The 25,071-nt window shown below is 45.8% G+C and overlaps 1 protein-coding gene across 2 annotated transcripts; it reads right to left on the bottom strand.

Annotated features, from left to right (window-relative positions):
- Positions 1 to 6,442: 6,442 nt before the first annotated feature.
- Positions 6,443 to 19,870, bottom strand: LOC116227224 (somatomedin-B and thrombospondin type-1 domain-containing protein-like). 2 transcript variants are annotated; one of them, XR_016471921.1, is made up of 6 exons: positions 16,493 to 17,354; positions 14,108 to 14,302; positions 13,123 to 13,201; positions 12,348 to 12,524; positions 10,111 to 10,229; positions 6,443 to 7,524 (listed from the first exon to the last, which is right to left on the bottom strand). XR_016471921.1 is itself a non-coding variant. In XM_090152111.1 (6 exons), exons 2-6 carry the CDS (start codon positions 16,749 to 16,751, stop codon positions 7,407 to 7,409), a joined length of 828 nt encoding a protein of 275 aa, XP_090008237.1. In that variant the 5' UTR covers positions 16,752 to 17,276; positions 19,635 to 19,870; the 3' UTR covers positions 6,470 to 7,406. The 2 variants fall into 2 exon arrangements, 1 of the variants encoding a protein (XP_090008237.1); XM_090152111.1 differs by lacking the exon at positions 10,111 to 10,229 and adding an exon at positions 19,635 to 19,870 and having other exon boundaries at positions 6,470 to 7,524; positions 16,493 to 17,276.
- Between the last annotated feature and the right edge of the window lie 5,201 nt (positions 19,871 to 25,071).

The raw sequence follows: 25,071 nt of genomic DNA, 5'->3' as shown, positions 1-25,071 counted from the left end.
AAACCTACCAGTAAAGCAGTGCCTCCATCTGCTCCTGCCCTTTCCAGCCTGCCCATTTCAGCAGCAATCCCCCCACCCAGCCCTCCTTCCTTCCTGCCCACTGGCACAGAACATTGCACGCCTCGTGCTGGGGGCACTGTGCCTCAGTGCTGCTCAGGGCTCATGTGATCATCAGGTAGTGAGGAACCCAAACCCTGTTTCCTCCCCCGTGTGCTCCCTTCTCCTCCAAGGATGCAGGTGTCATGTGGGTCTGCTGTGACTGTGTTGCTTTTCCAGCTCAGGGCAGCCACAATGCATCACGATATGTCAGCATGTCATCAGTTCTACACTGTGAACATCAATTACTGACTCCAGCTATGGGAAACACTCCTTTCTTTGAAACCCACACCCATATACATTTTATTGCACTTTGGTTTTTTGTTAATTCAATTTCCCAGAAACCTCTGTGATCCACCATTACTGTTGCAATTCTGACTGTTGAAAACAAACAAAAAAAAATCTGAATGGAACTGAATGAATTCTCAAACCCAAAGCTCCCATCTGCCATCAGTCTGTGTTATGACACAGAAATTAAGCCAGACAGCTGACACATTAAAGAATTACTCACACATGCCCTGTGAGCCTGCATCCAAGGTTTGGTTGTGATTTTAAGGCCATTACCCATGAGGAACAGTATCAAACTATTTGAAGAAGAAAATTCCCACCCAGGATTGCCAGCTGTCCTCATACTGCTGTGCCCAAATGAGCAGCTGAGAAGAAGTGGGAGAATCAGCTCTCAGCACTCAATTGTGCCTGAGCATCCTTTGTGAAACCACTTACTCGTGTACCCCTTGAATTGAAAAGGAGCCCTAAGCCATCCTCCTTGTTAAAACATTTCAGAGATCTGCTTCCACACTGCATCCACCTGCTAGAGTGAGTTATAACAGAGAGAGAAAACGATAACAAAATGTAATAGCATCCTGTCGTCACATCAAAGAAACCCAGAATTTCTCCAGCCAGTATCCACACAACAAGCAATTGATTCCTGGAAATGTACTGCCCCATCAGAGCACCTGTCCCCACACCTGGGATGCAGAAATGGACACAGGCTCTGGTTTGGAGGAGCCCCCAAGAGATGCAGACACATCTGTGCTCAGCAGGAAGATGTTCAGCTGCACTCTGTGCTCTCCAATGTGAGCTCTTACTGATCAGAGAACATCCCCAGCCTGCAGATGAGGAAGAAAGCACAGGGTTACATGAGCCAGAGCATCTGGGACGATGGGCTGTGCAATTCCCATTTCTTGGAAATCTTCTGCCCCATCTGCAAAAGATTAATGGGAGAAGCATGGCACAAGTAATAACCTAGGAGCTGGTTCATAAGTCTGAGGATTGGTGTGGGAGCAGAGGAAGGTTAAAGCCCATTAGAGCTGTAATCTGACTACAGCATCCTCCCAGTAACATGCAGCTATTGGTACAGAACAGCAGTGGCAAACCTCAAATAAAACAAGAACAGTAGCAGCAAAACACCAGTGTGCAGAAACAGAGCCTTGCTGAACTCTGCACAGATCTCAGCACAGAGTCAGCCCCGCAGCCTGAGGATGAGGGAATGCTGGAAGGGAAATTGTGCCCTATTTCCAGCATGGGCCAGTTGTGGAACTTATTACTTCAGGGAGTGTGGGGTCAGATGCTGTGCCTGAACTCATGAAAAAAGGCAACATTGTGATGTTTGTAAGCAGATGTGCACAAATTCCACCACGGTTCCAGCTTTCTCCCTTTCCACTATCTCTCCATGATGTTTACAAGATGCAGCAAAGCACATCCCACCCTGAGTGTGTGTCCAGGTCCTATAATATCATGGTGACTTGTGGACATGCCCCACGGGATGTGAGAACTGTAGCACCATGAGCAGAAGCCTGAAGGCCCTGCAGATCCATGTGGATATTAAAAGATGGTGACTCACAGAACGTATGGAACAGCTTTAGAAGTGAATGCATTGCACCCAGCTTGAAATGGGGAAAACAGCATTTAAGACAAAGAAACAAAACAAACAAACGTACAAGAAAAAATCATCCTCTTGCTGATTTTTCTTCTTGTGGTTTGAAGCTGCAGTAGGCATTTACAGAACAGAATAATTGCTGGGTCAGAATCCCCTCTCCTTCTCACCTCTACTCCTACACTTGCAGTATCAACACCGTCACCAAGCAACCAATGTTGTGGCTGGAGAGGACTTGAGAAAAACTTCCTCTGAAATAATAAAAATAAATAAATAAATAAATAAATAAGAAGAGTCAGCGATCTTCATATTGAAATCCTCAAAATATTCAGAGTGAAGGATAAAAACGTGCTTTGAAAAGCTAAAGATAACAGAACAGCCCTATTTATGGAGGAATATTGCTAACTCCTACCAATAAAGCACAATGTACTCAATTCCTCTAGATGAGAAAAAGCAGCTTTGTCTTTAGAGCAAGAAGGATATTTAAGGAAATTAAGGAGTTCTGTAGCTTTTTTTTTTTTTTTTTTTTTTGTCTATCTCTGACTACAGTTTTCTGGGCACATTAGATATACAGATAGATAGATAATTTTTTTTCCCAAATGCATAAGGGTTTTTTCCTTAAAAAAGAAAGCAGATTCTCATACATTAAGATAACTGTAGAAGCTGGGCCCCACAGATCAGGGAGCTGACAGGTCTACTGAATATCCCATGGCGAAAAATGCTCTTACCATCTTTCAAACACAGAAGGAAAGTGGTTGAATCAGAACCCAAACACTACAGGATCAGCATGAACTACAGCAAAATTCTCCCAGGCTGCCCTTGTCTCTACATCGGAGTCAGTGAGAGATTTCTCTGCAGCTGAGCAAAATCACATGATTTCTTCAGTGGTTCTCTTAAACGGTTTTAAGATGTCCTGTTTTTTTGCTTGTTTTTACATCATTAAAAATTGCAATTCCTCAGCTAGAGAACAGAAGGAAACCTTGTACCACTAGCAGAGCTTAATTTTCCTTTTGCATACAGCCAGCTCTGGAACTTTAAGTTTATTTGGTCTTCCTTTCATCCAAAGGCAGGCGGTGCCTGGGAGGCGAGCTGCACGTGCACAACTGGCAGTGCTGATCAGGGCTGTCCATCAGGATGATTTATGAGACGAGGACTAAGCAGGCTCCTGGCTTCGTGCACTTGCTGTGGGAGATGTTCTCCTGTTGATACCCAATGGTGAAAGGTTTTTGGCGTTGTCATGGGAACGGCTGTCATCCTCAGTGCACAGCCTCTCCTCTGTGTGAGGCTGTCTTTCTTGTTTATTGTACAAAGCCATTTTTCAAGAGTGTTTTGCCTTGGGTTTCCAATAATCTTATCTTTCCCAAAACACAGGCTGTAGAGATTGTAATGATGGACAGTGATAAAGTCCCTAGAGGGAAACAGGCAGGGCCAGTATTTGTCTACACCACGAGCTAATTTTCACTTGCAGGAAAAGTGATTTGAAAGCTGCATTATCCTCTCCTACTTAAAAGGCTCACTTAAAAGGCTCACTCTTGCTCTTTCTCACACACACTTGCATCTTTCTTTACTTCCCCCTGGAATTCAGTAGTTCGAAGTTACTCAAGGTGAGAAGCTGAAGCCAGCACACTGTGCTGCCCTTCTTAAGATGTGCTGATACATTTGCCATGTCTCCTTTCATCAAGTGATGTAACCTGTGTAGAAAGACAACTGCTACAATGCTCCTGCATTTCTAGGCTACAGTGACAGGAGCAGAAAACTGGAAGTTCTACTATGCAACCACCAGGGGCTCTTGATATGTCTTCACATTATCTGCTCAAGGATGAGGCAATAACATGAAGACACACCAAACAATAAGTTACTGAACATAGCAACAGACTGATGTGGTATCACAGCTGTATCACAAGCAGGACCCCAGAAGAAATCCACTACTACTGGGCAGGAACAGATCTTTGATTTAAGAATGGAAGTGGGAGAAATAATTTTTGTCAATTCAAAATGACCCTTTTTCCTCTAATATTCTCCATGACACAGAAACTTGAAAATAATGAGGGTGGAGGAGTCTAGAGGAAATGTTAAGTCACAGCTTCAACCAGTGATGGAGCACCTGGTGAGAAGGGTGGGCCAACCCAAAGGACCTCAGCTGTATGCAATGCACCTAAGTGACCAGAAGGGTTGGAGCCAGGATCCACCCCTCTCCAGACCTCATTTAAGGGTTGGCAGTAGAAGTGAGAGCATCTTGCTGGAGATCCCTGCTTACTGCAGGCTTTCTGAAGGTAAGTAGCTCTTTTCCTTAGTGTGTGCGCACGCGCTGTAGCCAAAGGTTTTGCCACTTATTGTGGTTCTTTCTATCATATTATACTGATAAACTTGTCAAGTCAGCCAGATACTCATTTATGATGAATTATCTTTTTTAAAAAAAAGTTTTGGATAGTCACTGGACACTGAATGTACCACAAGAGGAACTCCTGGGGGAAACCCTGGGATTCCTTGGTTCTCCATGATTAAATACTGTTCAGATTATTGAAGAATGGTGACCTACAAGGGACAGTGGTCCCATTATTAAGTCCCTTTCAAAAATGGCTAACTTACTGAAGTAATTAGGACAAAACTTTTTGACAACTGAGGAAAGAGTAGTAGCAGCATCTGCTGTGGCACGGCTGCTGCTACTCACTATTAACACACATAATCCTTCAGAGGAAGAATTAAAAGATGAAAATGAGCTTTTAAAAGCTTGTATTAGACAACTGGAAAATAAAATTACATCTCTGACAGGGCAAACTGCTTCACCTTTAAATGGAGCTTTCCCTTTGAAATTAAGACCTGTATCACTAGAAGGGGAAAAGGACGTGGGTCTTAAAATTAATTTATTCACAAGACCCTGAAGCATGAAGACTTCCCACAAATGTTGGGGTCAGGGAGGGTGTTTCACAACACTTATTCGTGGCAGGTGCCAATCACCATTTCCTGAAAGACTCACAACAAAATGGATTAATGCCAGGACTAAACATTTGTCAAGTACTATAGCAATTTAACAAAGGTCTTATACACAAATATAGTAGAGTATTGCTTATGTACTCAATAAATGAGATTGCAATTTAAGTGCTTTAAGGTACTACATCATTTCATTGATTATAATGAAAGCTTCTACTGCTTGGCAACATCACATATAACTATCCAATACAGTCTTTTCCTACCTAATTGTCTCCAATACTGTAGGAGAGGGGCAATCTGGTGAATATTACATTTGGAAGAACTAAGTTTCTAAGCCTTACTAAGAAGAGATTGCATCTTTTATAGATCAGTACTCTTTTCTTACAGCATCTGGAAAGAAAAAGGAAGGATTTGCATTGTTAATCATAACATAATGGAATGGTTTTGGCTGGAAGGGGCCTCGAGGATCATAAAGCTCCAACCCCCCTGCTGCATGCAGGGCAATCAACCTCTGTATCTAATACTAAACTGGGCTGAATATTTGAGTTGATTTTGAAAGCAAAACATTTTCAACAGCGGGTTCATTCTGCTGCTGACATGAGCAGCTGCCTCTTCAGGTTCCTGGGGCCCAGCATGGGGCTTCTGCAGGATAGAGAAAACCTTCCAGTGGCTAAATGCTGCTAGGATTACATACTTCCACTAAGGAATTGACTTCTAGCTTAACAGAAGTTCCTCACTGCTGAAATCAGAACACTGCACTCTAGTTACTTACTCACAAGCCATTCCTCAGCAGATTGCATTCCTCTGTTCACAAGCCAGAGTTTTCCTGAGCAGGCCTGAAAGGCAGATTATGCCAGACAGCGAAGAACAAACTTTTTTCTTCAGTCCTGTTACTCTGGGATGAGATCACCCTACTGTGAGTCATTAATTCACGGAGACAGCTTGTAGCATGTAATAAAAAGCAGAGCCTTGCTTTAAAGTCCCTATTGTGATGACCAGGAGGGGTAGAGTGCTGCTAGACTTTGCTGCATTACACATACACCTATCCAAATCAAGCACTTCTCCTCAGCATTTTAATGTTTTTACAAAAGATCCTCACCACAGACACTAGATGTGACCTGTTTAGAACCTAATTTTGTTTAAGCAGATCCAGAATGAGGGGTATGTTGAAAGAAATACATTCACTTTGCATACTGGTAGGTCACAGTGCTTTACTCCTTCTGTAAACCCTAGCTAGTTCTGGAACTGGACAGCAGCAACTCTGGGGGTTGGTCTCTTTTCCCAGGTAATTAGAGATAGGACAAGAGGTGATGGCCTTAAGCTACACCAGGAGAGGTTCACATTGGATATTAGGAAAAATTACTTCCCAGAAAGAGTGGCAAGGTATTGGAATGGGCTGCTCAGAGACATGGTGGAGTCACTGTCCCTGGGGGTTTTCAAGGAAAAAAAACAGATGTCCCACTGAGTAACATGGTTTAGAACAGTCAGAGTTGGATTGGGTGATCTTAGTGGTCTTTCCAACTTTAATGATTCTAGGAACTTACCTGCTGGACCACAGGAGTTGACAGCAAGATTGCCTAGAACAAATGAGGTGGGCTCTGCCACTACAGAGATGGTACTACACAGGGTGAGCAACCTCACACTGGGAGAGCATTTTTATTTCCATTTATAGAAAAGTGTGAATATAAATCAGCAAAATATAAAGAAAACAATTCACATATTTTCCAGTTAAAAAAAAAAAAAAAACCACAAGGCTACAGCTAGCCTCCACGGGTACATCTAGAATGACTTGGTATTTAGAGCTCCAGGACTGCACTGCATTTGGGGGCAACTCCAAGATGCTCCTTGAAACGTGAAGTCCAACTCCCATTTATCTCTGGTACCTTCAATCCTCGCAGATTGGAACAGGCTCATTTCTGAGTTTTGTCATTATCTCAGCAGTGCAAGATCAACCTTGTGTAAGACTGAGGATCAATATGAAGCAAAGATCAATATGAAATGATGAGATTGGGGAAGGGAAATGGAAAAAAAAAAAAAAAAGGAAAAGGTATGAGCACAAGGATCCATGAAGAAATGCTATTGCCACAAAAAAGGCACACTTGAGTTAATTCATTCTGTGTTGTTGGTTTTTTGTGGGCTTTTTTGTTTTTTTGGTGGGACTTTAGGAAACAATAATTAAACTTGGGTCTATAAGGATTTTTTTTTTCTGTTTTATTATGTGAAGGAGGGGGTGATTTGAAAGAAGTCACTGGGGCCAGAAAGCTTCTGTCAGGCAGAAGAGGCTATAGGAATGGATATATAGAGACTGGCACTTCACAGCCAGCCTCATTTCTTTGGAAACTGAGGAGTACAGCATTCAGCATGACCCAGGGCAGACAGCAAACTCTTGAAAGTAAGCAGCACAGCCTCTGCTGTGGAGAAGTCATTGTTTTGGTTATGGTTACTACTGCGTGTTTGTGCCAGACAAGCCATCACAGTGCTCACTTGCAGGGACTGTCAGGAGTTAGATGAACAAGAAGCTGTGAACAGAAGGACAGGAGCAAGTGTCCAGTTGGCGAATTCTCTTCCACGTTCCGCTGCATCGAGGGTTCCCCACCGCCTGCCAGTGCAACAGCTGATTCCTGAAACAGAAGCATAAGAGGGAGAAAGTCAGCTTGCTGCACTCCTGTAGCAGGAAGGCACACTTGTTCAAGCAAAGCAAATCACCCAGTAAGTTCCATTTAGGTTGCTAACATCAATTTTCACTTCATGGACCCAATCCTCCATTTCTGCTGCTGTAAACAAGTACCTGCAGTGACCCCCACAGGGTTATGATAACATGAAGCAGATCACAACTAGCCAAAGCAGCACGCAGTGTGGGTGTTAAATCCAAAAGGAGTCAGAGAAACACTCTGCATGGCATCCATCATTGCATGCAACCATTCACAAAGTGAACCCACATCCCTGTAACTCCTGTACTGAAACAATTGCCAGGTTGCAGAATGGGCAGAATCAGTGGTTTTCTTTGTTAACACCAGGCCTCTTCTCAGCAGGCAGAGCTCTATTGCCATCCATAGCCAACGAGATATGGAGCATTCCCAGCATGCAACCCACTGCACAGGTCTGTGTGAGCAGGGACATGAGCATCTCTGGGTAACCATGTCAGTGGAACACCTGCTGAAGTTTTTCTATCTTCCTAAGAGCTGTACACTAACACAACTTCCTGACTGCAGCTAGCTAAAGGTATCAGAGGTCCACTTGTTGGAACAAGCTTACTGACAGGTCTCTTAAGGAGAAGATGAAAAAAAAACTTAAAAAACCCAAACCACAACACTTTTCCTTCAGGCAGTCCATCAATACCTCGACCAGAACTGAACAGAGAAATATCCTATTAAAACAACCAAGCAGATCCACAGGCTATTTGTCACAATCAGTGGCTGCAGAAGAAATGTTGGCCCGAGAGCCACAGAAATTTTGCTGTAGCACAGGTTCACTGCAAGCAGCAGCAGCAAAGGCTTTATTAAGATACTTACTCCCTTATGAGCACATGGACCTGGATTTGAACATGAGACCTGCAAAATTCATCTCTGTGAGCAGCTACAGTACAAGAAGCACACACAGTGTGTTCCTTCCTCAAATTGATGGTGCAGAAGTTTAAAGGAATTCCTCACACCTGTGTGTGCCAGCCCTGTCCTTTAGAGATGCACAGACACCACAATTTGATACCACCTCGTGCCCTGTGCAGAGGGCTGCCAGCAGAACAGCCAAACAGATCCCTAACTTGTTTTATAGTTCTGGAAACTGGAATTACTACTGTAGCTCCACATGGCTAACTCTGCCCTTAGTTTAATGAGATGTCATGCTCCACAGCAGGGTTTTATGCATCACACATGGTTGGAAAAAGGCTCACTGTATTTTTTTCCTGGCTTAAGGTCATTTCAAAATACCAGAATCCACAGAGGGAGGATTAAGCTCCCCGATAAAGCAGGCTGCACAAAGGGCAGCCCCATACCTTTCAAAACTCTGGGCTGCAGCTTTACCTTTAAAAGGCTTTACTGCTTAAACACATCAGCTAAGCTTGCCAACTCCAGTCTGGCTGGTGGAGAAGGCAGATACTGACTTTATAAATCACATCCATCCACTCTCCTTCTCCCCCCGCCCAACAAGCATGGGCATAAACTACTGCAGTCCGGATGGATGTTTATGTGCTACCACCAGCACAGCTTGCTCCAGATGATGAAGAGCAGCTGATCCGCCTCAACACAGGCTGAGTAACAATTTCACAGATGTCAAGTCTGCTGCTCTGGGCTTTATTTGTAGATCTTTCAGAATATGATGCAAAATTAACAGATCAATTTCGAGGTTTAATGCTCCACCTTGTTTATCTCATAACCATCCAGAAGGAAGAAGTCAATCGGAGCTATTGAATTATCCCACCTTATCCTCATCTGGTGGCCATAAAGATCTGACCACAAATCAGAAATGTGGGAAACTCCTGAGCTTGCACTCATTTCACAACAGGAGTTAAGACAAACCAGCCTCTACACAGTACAGGACAGGTGGAAGGCACAGACAACAAACATCTCTCTTTATTTTGATGCATTTATAAGCCAGACTCCACTTAGACAGAAGATGATAATTAGGAAATACTCATCAAAATATACCAGCATCGCCGAGTTTATTTTAAACTCTTGTCAGATGTTTTCCTTCCTGAGAGTCACTCTTGGAACAATATCTCAGTGAACCAAATGCTGGCATGAGCTGCTGAACCAACAGTGTGAGCACAGGCATGGCGTGGGTGTGACAGCAGCAGCTGTATGTGCATCACTGCACAGCCTGATAGACCCAGGGCAGTGCCATGGCACAGGCCAGCCACACACTTGCTCTGAGGTCACCAGCAAGCTGCCCCTGGCTCCCTGGCAAAGTGACCAGTAGAGCTGCACAGGCAAAAAATTCCAAATGAGGGTGAACTGAGCAAGCAGCCAGAGGCTCAGGAGCAGATCTAAGTGCACTCACACATGCAGCACGCTGCATCCTAGGTGCTGGCATCAGCTTTGACCTCCCATCACCTTTTTTCTCAGGGCAGCAGTTGCCTCCCCATCTTCTTTCACTGTTCTTTCCAAGCATCATGCTTCTGTTCTCCAGCAAATCCCAGCCTATGCTCTCACCATGCAACTTTCAGAGCACCACTCCATGCCAACACTGCATGCTCAGCTATGCCCACTTACTCTAATCGAAGGCAGAAACCTTTTCACAGACACTTCCCTCATCCCAATCAATGGCTGTCCCCACAAGAGTCCAGTTTCTTCTAAGAGACCACGGAGGTCAGTTTTTTCCACCAAGTAACCTGGTAAAAAAAGCATATTATTTCTAGAAACTAATTATGGGTTAGTTCTGTTCATATAAAGAACACCTATATTAAATACTTAGGATGTGAAATCAAGTAAATCAAGCGAGATATCCAGCCCTAGCAAAGAACCAACTTGATCCACCACTGTAATAAGGTCACACAGCGTTGAAGAACACCAGACTGTGTCATGGAGGTTATCTAGTAGATGCATGTGAAAGGGAAGGGAGGCTTCACGTGCACACACAGGAGAAGGAAGCTGCAGAGTGGAGACATCACTCACATCCCACTTGCCAGCTGCCCACTCACCTCTGACCAAACTGCCCAGCACTGCCAGATCAAGGAGGCATGAAATGCATCTCCATTGTCTTTTGCAGAGCTCTGAGCTTTGTCCACTGCCCACACCAGCACTGCCTGTTCTGCAAGCTTACACTGCCACCTCAGTAATGAACTTAAGTGAACGCACACATTACGTCAGCTTGGCACACACAGAGAACTCATACCTGCCCAGAAAATGTCACAGACATTAGTTCAATTGATATTATAGGCACTGGAGAGGTGAAAGCTTACTGTATTGAAAGCTGTTTTCCCTGCTGGTTTCCACATGCCTATAACCTATGCCTAGGTTTTGCTTTGTTGGGGTGGATTCAAACCAGCTGCTGAGCCGTGGGCTGAGTCTTGGTTCACTGAAGTCAATAAACCAATCACCACTACCACTGCCCATCTCCAGCCTTCAGCCTGCCAACAAGGATCAGATCGCTGTGATCCACACCATCACATTTTCTTTGTGCTCCTATTCCATGAACAGTGCTGTTCAACAGATAGCTCGGCAAATGAAAACGCCTTCCTCTTTTTGCAGCCCTGAGAGGAAATGAATTCCTGAATGTATTTTTTACTTCAATTAACCTGATGTTCCTTTCTGGCTCCAGAACTTCAGTAAAATAACATTACTGCAATCATTTAAAATAACGTTCAGATTGAATGCAAATAAGAAACTTTCCTAGCCACACCAATAAGTCTTTGTTTCTTCTTTGTCTAAAAAGCTTTTGGAACCTTTGTACACAACAACTCCAACATGACTTCCTCTTACTAAAACCCTGATAAAAGAGCCATTAGTGGTAGTCCTGCTAGCGCAATACTTTTTGTGCTTAAAGCCTAACAAACTCAGTTTAGAGTTACTAATTCAAATGAACACGCTTATTTCAACTTTTGTATACATTTTAAAAACATTCCTCAACACAATGACAAAAAACCAGCAGGGAAAACAGCTTTCAATACAGTAATGACAATGACAAGTAACGTCAGCCCAGGCTGTTTTGTAGTTTCATAGAATGCCTTTAACAAATTTAGAAGGGAGTTAAACTCGAAGAGCATTTTATCTCAGAGAATTGTATCTATCAGGATAAAAGCAGTGCAGAAGCTGTGCTTCCAATGACCACAGCAGAGGCTGTGGACCCAGGATTCCTCTGCTGCTGGCTCTGCCACAGATGTGTCACAGCTTCAAGCCATTCCCTTTGCCTTCATTGAAGTCCACCCAATCTGCACACCTTGGGTGCTCCCCATTAATCACCCAATATCTTCTTCAGCTTCCCAGGGAAAGGATGCTGAAAGAGCAGAGATTTAACAGTGCTACCATCCAAGTGCAGATGCCAGCACTTAGCCCAAGCCCCTAAGCCAGCTACCACTTGCCAGAAGTACTCACTAAGAGTCACTTGTAGAAGCAAAATCCCCAGTTCTTAAAAAATCACTCACAAATTTTGTTTTATTAGACTGACCTGATAGGACTGTTAACCTTAGAGGTATGGCTCAAGTACCTTTAAGACACCACCACCAAAAAAAACACCAACTCACAACTGTTCCACTTAGAAGTCTGTGAGATTTAGCAGACTAAGTGCAGAACTTTCTAGTCCTGGCTTAATGGTTTAATACTTGAGTTTTCTGCAAGACAACGATTAGAAGATTTCTGGCCTAACTCACAGTATGCAGCAAGCATCACCAGCTAATACATGGACAGTGCTCAGAGAGCTGAACAAAGCACATGATGAAACTGGGACGAGCAGATCGAGGGAGGGAGGAGAATGAAAAATTCAACATGAAAAAAGAAACCCAAACTCTTACCTTTGGCTTCCACTGCCATCCCCATAGCAATGCAGACTCTCAGAGTCTAAAGCCGGGTGCTGACACTCCACGCAGACGGTGTGGCCCTCCCTGAGATACTGCATCCAGTGAGTGTACGAGTGGTGACTGTGCAGGCAGCCCTGCGTGATGGCCACAAGCTGGAACTCCACGCAGTACCTGCAGCCAAAATAACCATAGAGGGTTAGCTTCGTAACCATGTTAGAACCTTCTGCAGCACTGGAAGAGCCAGAGTAAATTCAGCGACCACACATCATTAATTAGAAACAAACAAACAGCAGAAACAGGCAGCCCAAAGGAGCTGAAGCGGCAGAAGACGAGTTTCCCATGCAATAAGGTAGCAGATTTTGTCTCCTGAGAACTTACTCCTTTCACATAGATCCATGCAAACAGCCCCCGTTTCCACTTCTGATACCAAGGCACAATCCCCCAAGTCAGCAACCCCCACAGCCCCACCAGGGCTCAGCATGAACCCTCAGAGCCCAACAACAGCCATAACATTTCTAATCCATGACGCCTGCCCACACCAAGCCTCAGCAACATGTCTAGACAGAAAAGAAACTCTGGATTAGGAGCACACACTTCTCTCCCATAGTAAGGACCCATAAGGTCCAGCTGGTAAATGACTCTCCTAAAGTAAAGTGCCCTGTGCTGGGGGGAGATGTTGGTTCTTATCAGCAGGAAGCCAGGCCCAAAGCTGCAGAGAAATATTCAAGGTAGAGTATGACTGTGCCTCTGTGCTGAGGCACCAACTTACCCCACTCTTTCACTGCCATCAGCTGCAGCTCTTTTTTTCCTTGCTTTTCCAAACCCTCCCGTTGTTATTAAAGCAGGGACTGCATATATCAAAGAGAAAGAGTACACAGTGTAAGTGCTTACACCACACTGAGGCCGTCAGTGTCTGCAAAACAGTGGAGATGGGCCTTTAATGTCACTTGGTTTTATCTTTGGCAGGAGAGAAAAACAAACACAACCGTGTATTTTTGTGCTATTGGTTCCCATCAACCATTTCACTGAAAAGAAAATTTGTACTGTTGCCAGATTTTTGCTTGAGTAGTGTGAGCCTTCCTATCAGGCACACCCAAAGACAGAGGAGGAGGCAATATTTACCACTGGCATAAATGCAACAAGTTTGATAAAAGCAGTTGTAGCTAAATTCCAGACTGGACAGATTTTGACCCAAAAATAACAGCAAAAAAATCACAAGCAGGTCTTTCAAAAAAAAACAGTAAAGGTGTATGAAAAATCAACCTGAACAAACTGAAATCAGACCTTTCCTCCAGAAAATAGCAGGAGGTTTCCCCTGCATGTATCCTGCTCCAAGGGAAAAGGCCATACCTTGCCTTTGATGGGTATTGCTCCTTCATGGCTTTTTGCAGATGACTCATTAATTAAAAAAATAGCATTCAACACACACTTCCAGAAGTTTTAAACCATCATTAATCTACCAACTCTATCAAAATTACCAGACATTTACCCTTGTGAGATCATGGCAGGTCTGTAATATTTCACTTTTGAAACACACCAGACCACAGTAAATGGCAGGGACTATTTTTAAATATTGTCCCAGGAAGGATATCTCTACACCCCTGAGTGCAGAGCTCAGCTCTCAGTCCCACCAGACAGACCCAGAGCAAATCTGATGGTGTTTGAAAACAACTCTTTTCAAATAAAGACCAAATCTGCCGGCCCAAACAAGCCCTCCTCTGTTACCAAGGCACTTACATTTTCAGAGGACTTACTCAGGGACTGTTTACACTCTGCTCCTTGCTCAGTCCAGTACTCCACGCAGCCAGCCCTCTCCTCCAGGGCAGGACATGGCTCTCCTCCATTCCGGGGCTCCTGGATGACGTGCCTCCTCCGAACACGATACGTGGTCTTGCAAGGCTCTGCACAGCCACTCCAGCCACTCCACTGAGATACAACGCAGGGGATAACTGGAGGAGTAAGAAACAAAGAGCGTGGAACGTTACAGAAATGAGTTTTTCTGCTTTCCCAGCTGCGCTGATAGGTCTGTTCCCAGAAGCTCCAGCCAACCAAAGTAGTCTAGGCTGCATGGGGCCACTCACCTCCTGCTACACTGCTGTGAGCTCCAGTGCAAATGCACCCGCACTGGGGAACTGAGGATGTTTTGTATTAGACTGAATCAAAGAATCATGAGCAAGAGCAGGGGTGAATTAATCAAACTCTTCAGTGGCTACAGGAGCATAGAGAGACACTGGGGACCCCCCCCCCCCCCTTCACTGCCCTGACAACACTACTGAGAAACAGTTCTGCGGATGCTCAACCACACATTTGTTATTACAGCCAAAGATTACCTGAGACAAAACTGCCAAAACATTTCACTGCTTCTCTGTCCACTCTTCATCGGCGAACTGCACCATCTGTCCTGACTGAGCAGAAGGCAAAAGAAGAGCAGCATTCCAACCCTGGCTGTGCTGGCATCACTCCTTCTCCTGGCAGGACCCTGGCTGGCTGCCCTAGCAGCAGTGCTTGGCCAGCACAGGAGCTCCTGGCTGCCATCAGCAGCGGCGCAGCCTCACATGCCTTCTGTAATTAACTGTGTCTCACAACTCAATCCTCCTTGCCTGACTGAGAACAGTAACAGGAGCACACGGGTGCAGAGAAGCTGAGACCTCACTATGATCCTTTTTTCCCTCGTATTTGGGTGGCCTATATTCACTTTATCTGTCAGCTGGACGCAGTGGGTGGAAAGCTGTATTGTGCCACATTGCCACAGGAATTCCTGAGCTGCCCAAGATGTCCTTTGGGTTCCTCAAGTCAAATAGGCTTCTTCTGGAAAGTCCCCTTATGTCTCCTATATATTCTCCATCAGCTGCAGCCTCACTCCTTGCATTCCTGTACCTCATGACTGCAGTGAGCCACTGTGCAGCAACGCATCACAGCAGCACTAAGGGCATCTGACTTCAACAGGGCCAATGCATGGATCTGGCAGGTCTGCGGCATCACCGCTTCAATCTCCCACACACAGCAGCATTCCTGAGCAGCTCGACCCTGATTCCTCCATGTGCTCCCCCACACACACAGATAACCCCCAGTTACTGCATTAACCTCATTCAAAACCATAACTTGCCTTCAGAAACTTTAGGAAGATCTTTCAAACGCTGCTGCTTTTCTCCACCCAAGGGCGCTATAAGGGTGCTTTTTAAACCCATTCAAAGATTAGGAATGAAAACAATTCTCTAACTAAGATGCAGCAATGTGCTACAAAAAAGGCCTGTGCCATGGCTTGTATGCTGCCCAACCTTATCATCCTCTCGTAATCCTATTTATTTGGAATCTTCCGCTCTTTTCAGTTCCACTTGGCTTCAGACATTAACGTAAACACCATAATATCCTGCTTTAAAACCAGTTTGATAAAGGAGCTCCGTAAAGAAGGCCAGGCTGCAAGGCGGACTCAGGGGAAGGAACGCGGCGCTGTCCCCGCGCACAGCCCCGAGCACAGCGCTGCAGTACCGCGGAATCGCCACGGGGCGGCAGCACCGAGCTCAGTGCCGGGACAGAGCGCGGCGGCGGCGGGGAGAGCGGCCGGTGCCCTTCGCCACTTCCTCGTGCGTGCGGCCACGGCTCTCAGCGCTCTTCTGTGACACGGGCGAAGCACGCTGTGGGCTCCTGCGGGTACCGGCTGCGCTGTCAGAACGGTACCAGGGGGCACAGGCGGCACCGCTGCCCCGGGACTACACGTGTTTAGGATCCCACGGACACCGCTGCCCTGCAGCGCTCAGCAGCGGTCTGCAGAGCCGCCAGCCCTTGCTGTCTTTGGGCTGAATTATCAGTTTTCTCATTAAAAAGGCAGCTGAACCACAGGAACAGCTGCCTAAAGCAAACTGCGCGAAAGCGCAGCTATTCAGGTTAATAAAGAACAACAACAGAAAAATAAAGACCAAAACAAAAAATTATGTAAACGCATAGGGCTCCGTGAGGATGCTGTCTGTGGGAAAAGAATACGGGATGGCTCCGCTCGCTAAAATAACGCCTGCTCAGCTCGCACCCCTCCCGGGCACCCAGCCGAGCCGTCTCAGCGCGCCGTCACAAGGATGCAGCCGGCTCCAGTTTACCCGCAGTCTTTCGCTCCCCGAGAGGCACAGCGACGGCTTTCTGCTCACCTGGGCAGGCCTGGGAGTAATCGTGGCAGCAGTCGAGGGTGTGCTCGCACGCCTGGTCGCAGTAGCACGGCCCGTAGGAACCGTCGGGCCGCCAGCCGGTGCTGCGGCAGGACGGGGCGCGGCCCGGGCAGCACAGCCCCAGGGCGGCACAGCCGGCGGCGGCGGGACTCGGGGCCGGGAGGAGGAGGAGGAGAAGGAGGAGGAAGTGGAGGAGTGGTGGCGGTGGCAGCGGGGCGGCACGGCCGGGGCAGCGCGGCATGGCGGGGCGGCACGCAGCGCAGTTCGGCCCCGGCTTACGGAGCTCCGCGCCCCGCGGCTTTCGGGCGCTGGGAGGGAAGCGGCCGGACCGCCTCCCAGAGCGAAAGGCAACGGGCGGCGGTGAAGACCCGCCCGTCTGAGCGCTGTCCCGGGCTGGGAGGGCAGGGCTGGGAGCTGGAGGCTGCAGCTGGGCACCGGCTGAGCGCCGGGCTCATTGCGGTTCCTCTTTTGCTTTTGTTTTCCTGGCGGCGCCGGAATGTTTCTGTGCCTTTGTGGCATCTCGCGGTGCTCGTGCGGAGTTCGGCGTGTGCGAAGTTATGAAAGTACAGGGTATGGATTCCACGCTGACTGCCAGCACGTCGGAAATCATCGTGAAGGATGTCCGCCAAACCAAATGACAAAAGAGACCGCTTTTCCCCAAACTGGGCTCCAGCACACCTGAGAAGCCGTTAAGCACCTGAAGCTCTGTCCTCTCTCGACTCAGTGGCTGTAAGCGACACCTCTCTGCGGAATTACTCTGAATTTTCTGTCAAATGCAAAGAGCTTAAAGCGATTAGAGCCATTCCTGTGAATTATGCAGCTATTCAGGGGGATGCTAAAGGCTTGACTGTAACTTCTTCTCAAAACAGACTTGCTGTAAAATATTGATCACAACAGCTGTTACACCTCACTGAATAGTGAGCTGGGATTTATAAAACCCACCCACTGAATTTGGTGACAGATTATGCCCTTGTATTAATGGTGGGTATGGGCAGAGCATTCCCACTGTAGGAGACTGCAGCAAAGACAATTCTAGAAAAAGAAGAAGAACAACAACAAAAAAACTACCACTGAGTGATCTGTGGGCAGTGCTGGAGTCATAGGAGCGTTACACCAAACCAGGCATGACGTGGCAAAATATTCCAGAAAGATAAGAAATAAAAGGAACTTTAGCTTCTTTGTATGCCTGCCTGTGTCAAAGAAAAGATGGCTCGTTTTCTTGGCAGTGGTCCAATATTGTCTCCTTGGAAATCACACGCGTAACAAATCCTACAGTGGGCAAGAGGCAAAAGAAGGCAGGAGAGGAAAGGGCAGAACACTAAAACAAGAGGCTGTGGGGTCTAGGAAGTGGGAACACAGAGATATCAGGTGTGTCAATTCCTGCCTCTGCCAATGAGTCACTCACTGACCGTGGGTAGGTCATTCAATCAATGTGTGGCTCATTCTTGATCTAGAACAGGAAGATCAACATTCAAAAGGAGACTGCATTACTCAACTATTAGTCTACACAAACCAGAGGACTGTGCAGCTCTTGCATAGTTAACTGAAGGGCAGTGATGGAGAATATTTCCCAGGTGTTGCTGTTTCCAGCACTGATGCTGCCAGCGTTCCAAGTCCCCTGCCAACAGTACTGTGGTAGGAGGAATACAACTACATTATTCCAAGACACAGAAAACCAACTGAATAGAAATTAGTTTTAGAAAACAACGTGTCCACATAAACACTGCAGTTTTGACTGACCCTGTGCTATTGGGAAAATTGGATCTGGGTCCAGACCTCTCACTGGCATTTACATAGTTTACATTCAGTCCACCTCCACCTAAAGCTCCTGGGAGCAAACTTTGTTGCTCATCTCACATTCCTGGTCTGAAAACAAAAGGTCTCCCTTGTTTTGGTTTGGCATTATCCTGGGGGATTTTTTTAAGACGTTTTCCCCCCCTCTTTCATGCACTAAAGAAAATAATATTGAAGAAGCTGGGGAGAACGTGGCCCAGGCCATGCTGGACCTCCCAAGCCCAGCAAGAAATTTGTTGCAAGCAGGACTGTTGGCCCTTTGAGAAAAATTAGGGCCAAGCAAGCATTCAGCAGCAGAACAGCTTACAGGGCTGTCTTGGCAGTGGGAATCGTCTTCTACCCTATAGGGAACATCAAGAGGCAGCTCACCAGGGCAGGTGGAAAAGCAGCTTTATCTGCTTGTGCAAACACAGCTGCCTTCCCTGCTGGCCTTGCAGGGTTCCTTCCCTCCCGCTCATTTCCCCTAGCTTAATTAGGCTGCACTGTGCTGGAGCTGCCACTGACCCAGTTCCCAGAGGCCCTCCTATGCCCTTCGTTAACAAGGATGGACAGAGGATGTCAGCAGCTGGAACGTCCCACTCAAGTGACAAAGGGAAGCTTATTCTCCCTTCCACTGGGTAGTGCTCATCACTGTCCATTACTGTTTCTACCATGAGCTGATCCACCCATCTGTGTAATGGGGAATGCTGTCCAATACCAGTAACTCCTTAAGCTTTGTTTTGCCCTAATTTCCCCCACCTGAAAAAAAAAAAAAAAAAAAGTCAGGGTACTTTTGCCCTGGATTTACCCTATCCCCTATATATCCATCTCTGTATCTATCCACATCACCTGATGATTTACACGTACAACACAAATGCATTAGGAGAGCAGTTTGCTCTGTTTGTACAGCCTCTTGCATGTTACATCCCTTGTTCAGGACATGGACTCTTGTGCTCTGCAGCAGTGAGGAAACTCAGAGAGATATGGGTACACAGGACAGAAAAAACTAATTCTGGTTTAGAGCATTAGATTTTCATCTTCATTGTGGCAGCCAAGTCTGTAAAAGCATAAAAGGAAAGTGGCCAACCAAGTGATCTGATTTCTTGGAGCTGATTTCTACAGCTCTATGAGGACCACGTGAGAACTGGCTGCCAGCTCGTGCAAACCTTTCTCAGAAGGGCTCACAAGGGATGCTCTGCTTGTTTTTTCTGTTTCAGCGAGAAGTACCATCAGTTCCCATGAGCCTTCAGAATATGACACAAATGAACAGAAATGACAATAATAGTTGTCCAAAACAAAGCAAAGCTCAGTGTTTCCACCTACACTTTTGCTGCTGTGAGCAGATACTTACTCAAAAATCGATTCCAGCAGAGCCCTGTTGATGGCTGCTCTTCTGTGTATCCTAACTCATGCCCAGAGCTGAGCAGCATGCAAGGGCACACATTTCCAGGCTTTGCTGGTCAGACTATTAGCAGTGTAGGCATAAACAGGCATTGCCCTGCTAGGTGGAGAGAACACAGGAGGAATTCCAGTTGCATAGAGCAGCTTTGTTCTCAGCTTTTGAATACCATCAGAGAAACAGATAAACTCTCAGAAATGTTCAAAGAAAAGCTGAGACAAATAAGCCAGTGTCCTACCACTGACAAACCCAATGGAAGCAACAAAACTCCAGAACCAGGAAACCCAGTGAGATGCCCTCACTTCTGCTGCCAACCCTTAAATGAGGTCTGGGAAGGGGTGGATCCTGCCTCCAGCCCTTCGTGTCACTCAGGTGCATTGCATGCAGCTGAGCTCCCCTGGGTTGGCCCTGCCTTCCCACCTGGTGCTCCATCATTGGTTGAAGCTGTGACTCAGCATTTCTGCTACACTCCTTCCAACCCCTCCACCCCCCCACAAAGAAATGATGTTTCAACAGCCTCTGAAATAGGCTGTTTCATTTCCAGCAGTATTTATATTCAGATGCAAACCCTAAATTTCTTCTTGCTCCTTTCAGGCTGCTGCTGTGGCTGAGTAGCAGCACTTGCTTTCAAGCCCTCCCTGCCTGAACCAAAGTGGGGCAGTAGAGAGGAGGACCAACACAAAACCAAAGTGACAGAACTGCCCCATGCTGTTCTTAACAAACTCTGCCTTTCAAGCTGTCCTTTATGCAGTGCTTCACTGCCCAAGTAGAATAGGGGCAAGCTGGCCACATGCCAAGGCCAAAGCCACTGCTGTGTTTTTGTGCTCAGAGCACTTATCTGATTCTGTAGTTTGCTGAATGTTTTCTCATCCCAGATCCTTCTCTCCATGTGGCAAATAGAAAAGAAAAACAAAAGAAAAAAAGAAAAAAAAAAAAGCCTCAAGACAGGAAAAGCAGGGCAAACAAGCAAGAAACATCTGTCTGCCTTTAATGATTTACCTTACCTGGATTTTCCACTGAAGCTTCTCACCTGAGAAAAATATATATTTTTTGTTTTATTCAATTGTTTAACTCCCTTCCCTGTGTCCTGGCATATATATCAGATATATCTGAATCTTCTCAGCCCTCCATCCTACTCCAAGCATGCGGATGCTGCTTTCCTGCTCCTGCCTGCCCCAGCTCCCACAGAGGAGCTCAGTGCACAGCTCTTCCCAGCACAGCTCAAAGACATCCTCTGACAGCTGGTTAGCATCCTCTTGCTCTGCCTCAGAGCTGCTCTCACCATTCCAGAGCAGAAGGAAGAAAGGGAATTGAGCTCAGATTGCTTTGAAAAAAAGCTGTGCATTTATTTAGCTGCTAGGAAATCTACAAAAAAAAACCTGTCTCCCCCAGTATCTGTGTTCAACAGCAGCTAATAGCAGATGCCCAGGAAGGAGTATAAGCTGTATAATGGTATTTCCCCACACTGCTTTCACACCTTCTGATAAATTCATCTCCAGAATTCCCTAATAGGTGGTGCCTATGCCTCAGTCGTATACAAATTTTCTTCCATCTCACTTCAAACTCACATAAACTTTTAGCACCCACAGCCTCTCATGGCAGAATGCCATGCCACACAGAGCACTATGTTGTTTTCAACCTACCATCAGTTAATTTAATTGGAATTTCTAGTTCCTGTATTAGACAGCAAGCGATCAATTCTCATTTACTTTCTCAAAGCCACTCGGGATTTTATAGATCTCCATTGAATTCTCCCTTAATCATCTCTTTTGCCAGCGGAAGGCCCCCCTGCCCAAAGGGGCTGCCAGGGCTGTGGGCTGAGCTGAGGCAGAGTGCATTGGCCCAATCACAATGTGAATTCGTGCTGTTAAGGCCAAGAAAAAAATTCACGCAGGCAGATGACAAGGGTTATTGTTGGAAAAAATCATCTTATATGTGAGAATATTTAAATGCAAGAATGAAGAGTGTTTTTTTTATTATTATTATTTCTTACCAGAAACTCAAAATAATTGTAAAAACCAGAGATGCTGGATGATTTGTGAAGCCGACCACTTTTCCCTAACATCACGTCGGGGTCACCATATGAAGCCGGAAGCCCGCTTCAGCTTCATACAGGTGTTCGCAATCGTTAGGGACATCTCGGTCTGTCCATCTACCTCGGTGCACACCAATGTGGTGGGTGGTAAAATGGCGTTTATTAACTCGTGACAACAGTTTATATAGCCTTGTACAACTTCGTCTACGCCCCTCTTATCGTACGTAAGCACTTACATCACTACTTCTTATCTAGTTACTACGAGCAACTACTCGAAAGTTCTATGCTCACTGTCTACAGATTTGCTTTCATACCTGCTCCTGCTTTCTTCAGATGCCTGTCTGCCTGCTTATCCCAGGCACCCTGAAATCCATAATTAAAGAAGTGCTGGGGGGTCAGGAAAGGGAGAGGGACTAAGCACTGAGGCTTCAAAAGGGCTTATGTGAGAAAAGATTGGTGGAATTTTCTTTTATGTGAAGAACACTTCTGCAGGGATCTTAATGCCACTTTTCTTGGAAGAGGTTCAAACTCTGCACTGTGATTCTCTCCTTTGCAGTGTCCTCTGAGTTCTCAGAATAGAAATGAAAAGACCTATGAATGGCACTCCCTTTCTGTACACATTGGCTGGCACATGGAGACATGGGATGAAAGTTCATACCAAGCAAGATTCAGAGATATTCCTGACAGATTTGCTATCAGACCAGAACCCCATATGGTCTGAGATGCCAGCTCTTGCTGTAGGAGAAAAGAACATTGAACCAAATAGTCCTAAACAACACCTGCAAGCAAAGCCCACCCACAAGCAGTCCTATACCCTGATAAAGGGATGGGAGCTCATTATGGGACTGCAGGGGATTTTGGTCAGCATGCCTAAACTGGGCTATTGACGCAGAGATCTAAAAGCATCTCAGTCAGAAAATAAATCCCTTCTTGTTAGACCTGGACTTTTCTGTGTGCTCAGGAGCCCAGCAGGCTGCACATCCCTTCAGCCGTGCCTCTGCCACCCTTGTATAACCTACACTCACCTGGCTACAAAGAGGAGAACCACAGTGACTTTCCATACAAAAGCAGTGTTTCCCAGATCTCTATCCCTTAGGTCCAAAGTGCATTTTTTCCTGCTCATAAATGCCATGTCCTCATAGCACTGCTGAGAGAATCCCCACCACGGCACAGCAGTTACGGCTGTGCCTTTATCACAACAACAAACACTTTCTTGGATTTAAACCTCAAGCGCGTTTGCCCTCGATAAAGGCTTCATCTCAACACAGCAAAGCCAGTCTCTCAGCTCAACACATGGGAAATGTAATTTGCTCATTCTGCCTTCTCTCACATACAGTGCTGCATGGTAGGACCGTGAGGGAAGTCGAGAGAGAAGCAGAGAAGCACCATCATTCAGTTCAGATGTGTGGCACACACAGGGAGCAGAGGTGGTAGCCTTCCCCTCCTCTCCTCTGCCCAAAGCCATTCCACAACCCCATCATGTACAATCCCTCCATGGAGAGCAGGGTTGTGTCTCACCGAAGGGCATAAAGGAAACAAACTCGTTGTCATTAAAAAGCTTTTACATTTAATGAGTGCTAGAGAAGATTCAAAGTGGCCAAGAGTGTTATTCAGAAAATAGGGAAGATAAATACTTTAATAAAAAGCTTTTAGTGGTTTTCTCTCTGGGTCTTCTGCTTCCCCAAAGAAAAGGAAACCAGTCAGCTTTTCTGAATCCAGCACTTTGTGTTCTTCTTTCTCTTTTCATTAGAGAAAATGAAGGAACAATTTCTGAAAGTCTGAGCCATGAGACAGAGCCCTGTGAATGAAGCATGCCATACTCTGTCCCCCAAGCAGAAGAAAAGCCTCAAACAAGTTTGCATTCAAGTCAAAGCTGGTATTTTTACCCTGCCTATGAAGGGTCAGAGTAGCACCTGGCTCCACAAAGAATTACTGGGAATCTTAAATCCAGACTAACCCACGGCAAGGCACTCTCTAGGAAAAGGAGCACAATGCCTAAAATTCTCCATCAATTCCACAAGCTACACAATCCTCTCCCAAATTAAATCAAAAGCAGGGCCTTGTTTTTCAGATTCCTCCCAAGCTATCTCTGTTCTCCTGCTTTCACCAGCTGCCTCCACTGCCACCACTTCTTCCTCTAGCAATGGTCCTCCAGCAGCCCACACCACACCAGGAGATTCCTGCAGGCAGAAGCAGCCTTCCATGACTCAGACTGTAGGTCAGTGCTATAGAATGGTCCATGGGATTTTGTTGCTGGTTTTTAAAGAATGGAAGAGATCACCAGAGTCCTGTACAGCATAGCCAGGGACTCCTCCCAGCACCCTTCCTTAGCCCAAAGAACCTGTGGCTGAACTGCAAGCTGACCTTTTTTCTTCTGTCTTCTTCAGCACAGACCATTTTATTCCCTTCCTACAAGAAATCTCCAAGGGCATAAGAGTCACTGTCACTCTAGAGAAGAAACAAGAAATACACGCCACCCCCCTTCCAGAAACAGCAGTTCCATTCCCACATCCCACAGCATCTTCCCACTCATCATCATCCCATCTCACTTGGCTAATGCATTCTCAATAAAAGAGCCTGGGACCTCAGACCACCATTTCTGCTTCTTTAGCTGCAGGGAAACAGCTGCAATAGAATACAGGTCCCTTAACTTTTTGTAAATGGTTACCCACTGGATTAGGATGAAAACACTGACATCTTAGATTTACTTGCTACAGAACAAGAGGACAAACATGTTGTGTGTGTGCTTTTTTTGTTGTTTTTTTTACAGCATTTTCTCAAGGAAATAATAAAAAGCAGATGTTATCCTTCCAACAGCAGCAGATATACCTGAGACTCATAGCAATACAAGGGTCTGTCTCAGGCTAAATGAATCCATCCACACCTTAACACAAACAGACAAAAAAGCACCCACTGAAACCAACCCACACTCATGTTTGTTAATTTACTGAATTATCAAGTCAGTTGAGCTGGCTTAGGAGGCAGCAAATACAAGCAAGTGGTATGCAAGTTACAGCATCAGGCTCTGGTGTGACAAGGCACCACTCATCCCATGGGACCCTGTACACTATAAGGTCAGTTGGGAAGTCCCTCATCAGTTCTTCAATGCAGTTATCAACCCCAGCCATGAATTTCACTCTCCTAAATCTCTCCCCAGATGTTAGGAAGACAAGCAAAGCAAATGAAAAGCAAATTCTAAAGTGATACAAATGCTGCATAAACAGAATGTGGAGGTGTCTTTCTAAATTCAAAATGTGCTAAAGTATAATGTTCAAAATATTACACTGCACACAGACAACAGTTCTGATTAACCAGGCTCAGTAATGAGGTAGAAGAGCTGCAGAAGAAAGCAAA

This window comes from Phasianus colchicus, chromosome 17 (assembly GCF_987193195.1).
Source record: "Phasianus colchicus chromosome 17, bPhaCol1.hap1.1, whole genome shotgun sequence".
NCBI classification, from domain to species: domain Eukaryota; kingdom Metazoa; phylum Chordata; class Aves; order Galliformes; family Phasianidae; genus Phasianus; species Phasianus colchicus.
The sequence above is the reverse complement of the archived record's forward strand: the minus strand, read 5'-3'. Positions and strand labels throughout refer to the sequence as shown.

Bases quoted from the DNA above. Each gene is read 5' to 3' on its own strand.
- LOC116227224 (XM_090152111.1), bottom strand. From the start codon at position 16,751: ATGCCGCGCTGCCCCGGCCGTGCCGCCCCGCTGCCACCGCCACCACTC. The intron at 13,202-14,107 runs GTAAGTCCTCTG...TGATATATGCAG, and splicing joins AGAGTGTAAACAGTCCCTGA to TCCCTGCTTTAATAACAACG. The intron at 12,525-13,122 runs GTAAGTTGGTGC...TTTTGGCTGCAG, and splicing joins GATGGCAGTGAAAGAGTGGG to GTACTGCGTGGAGTTCCAGC.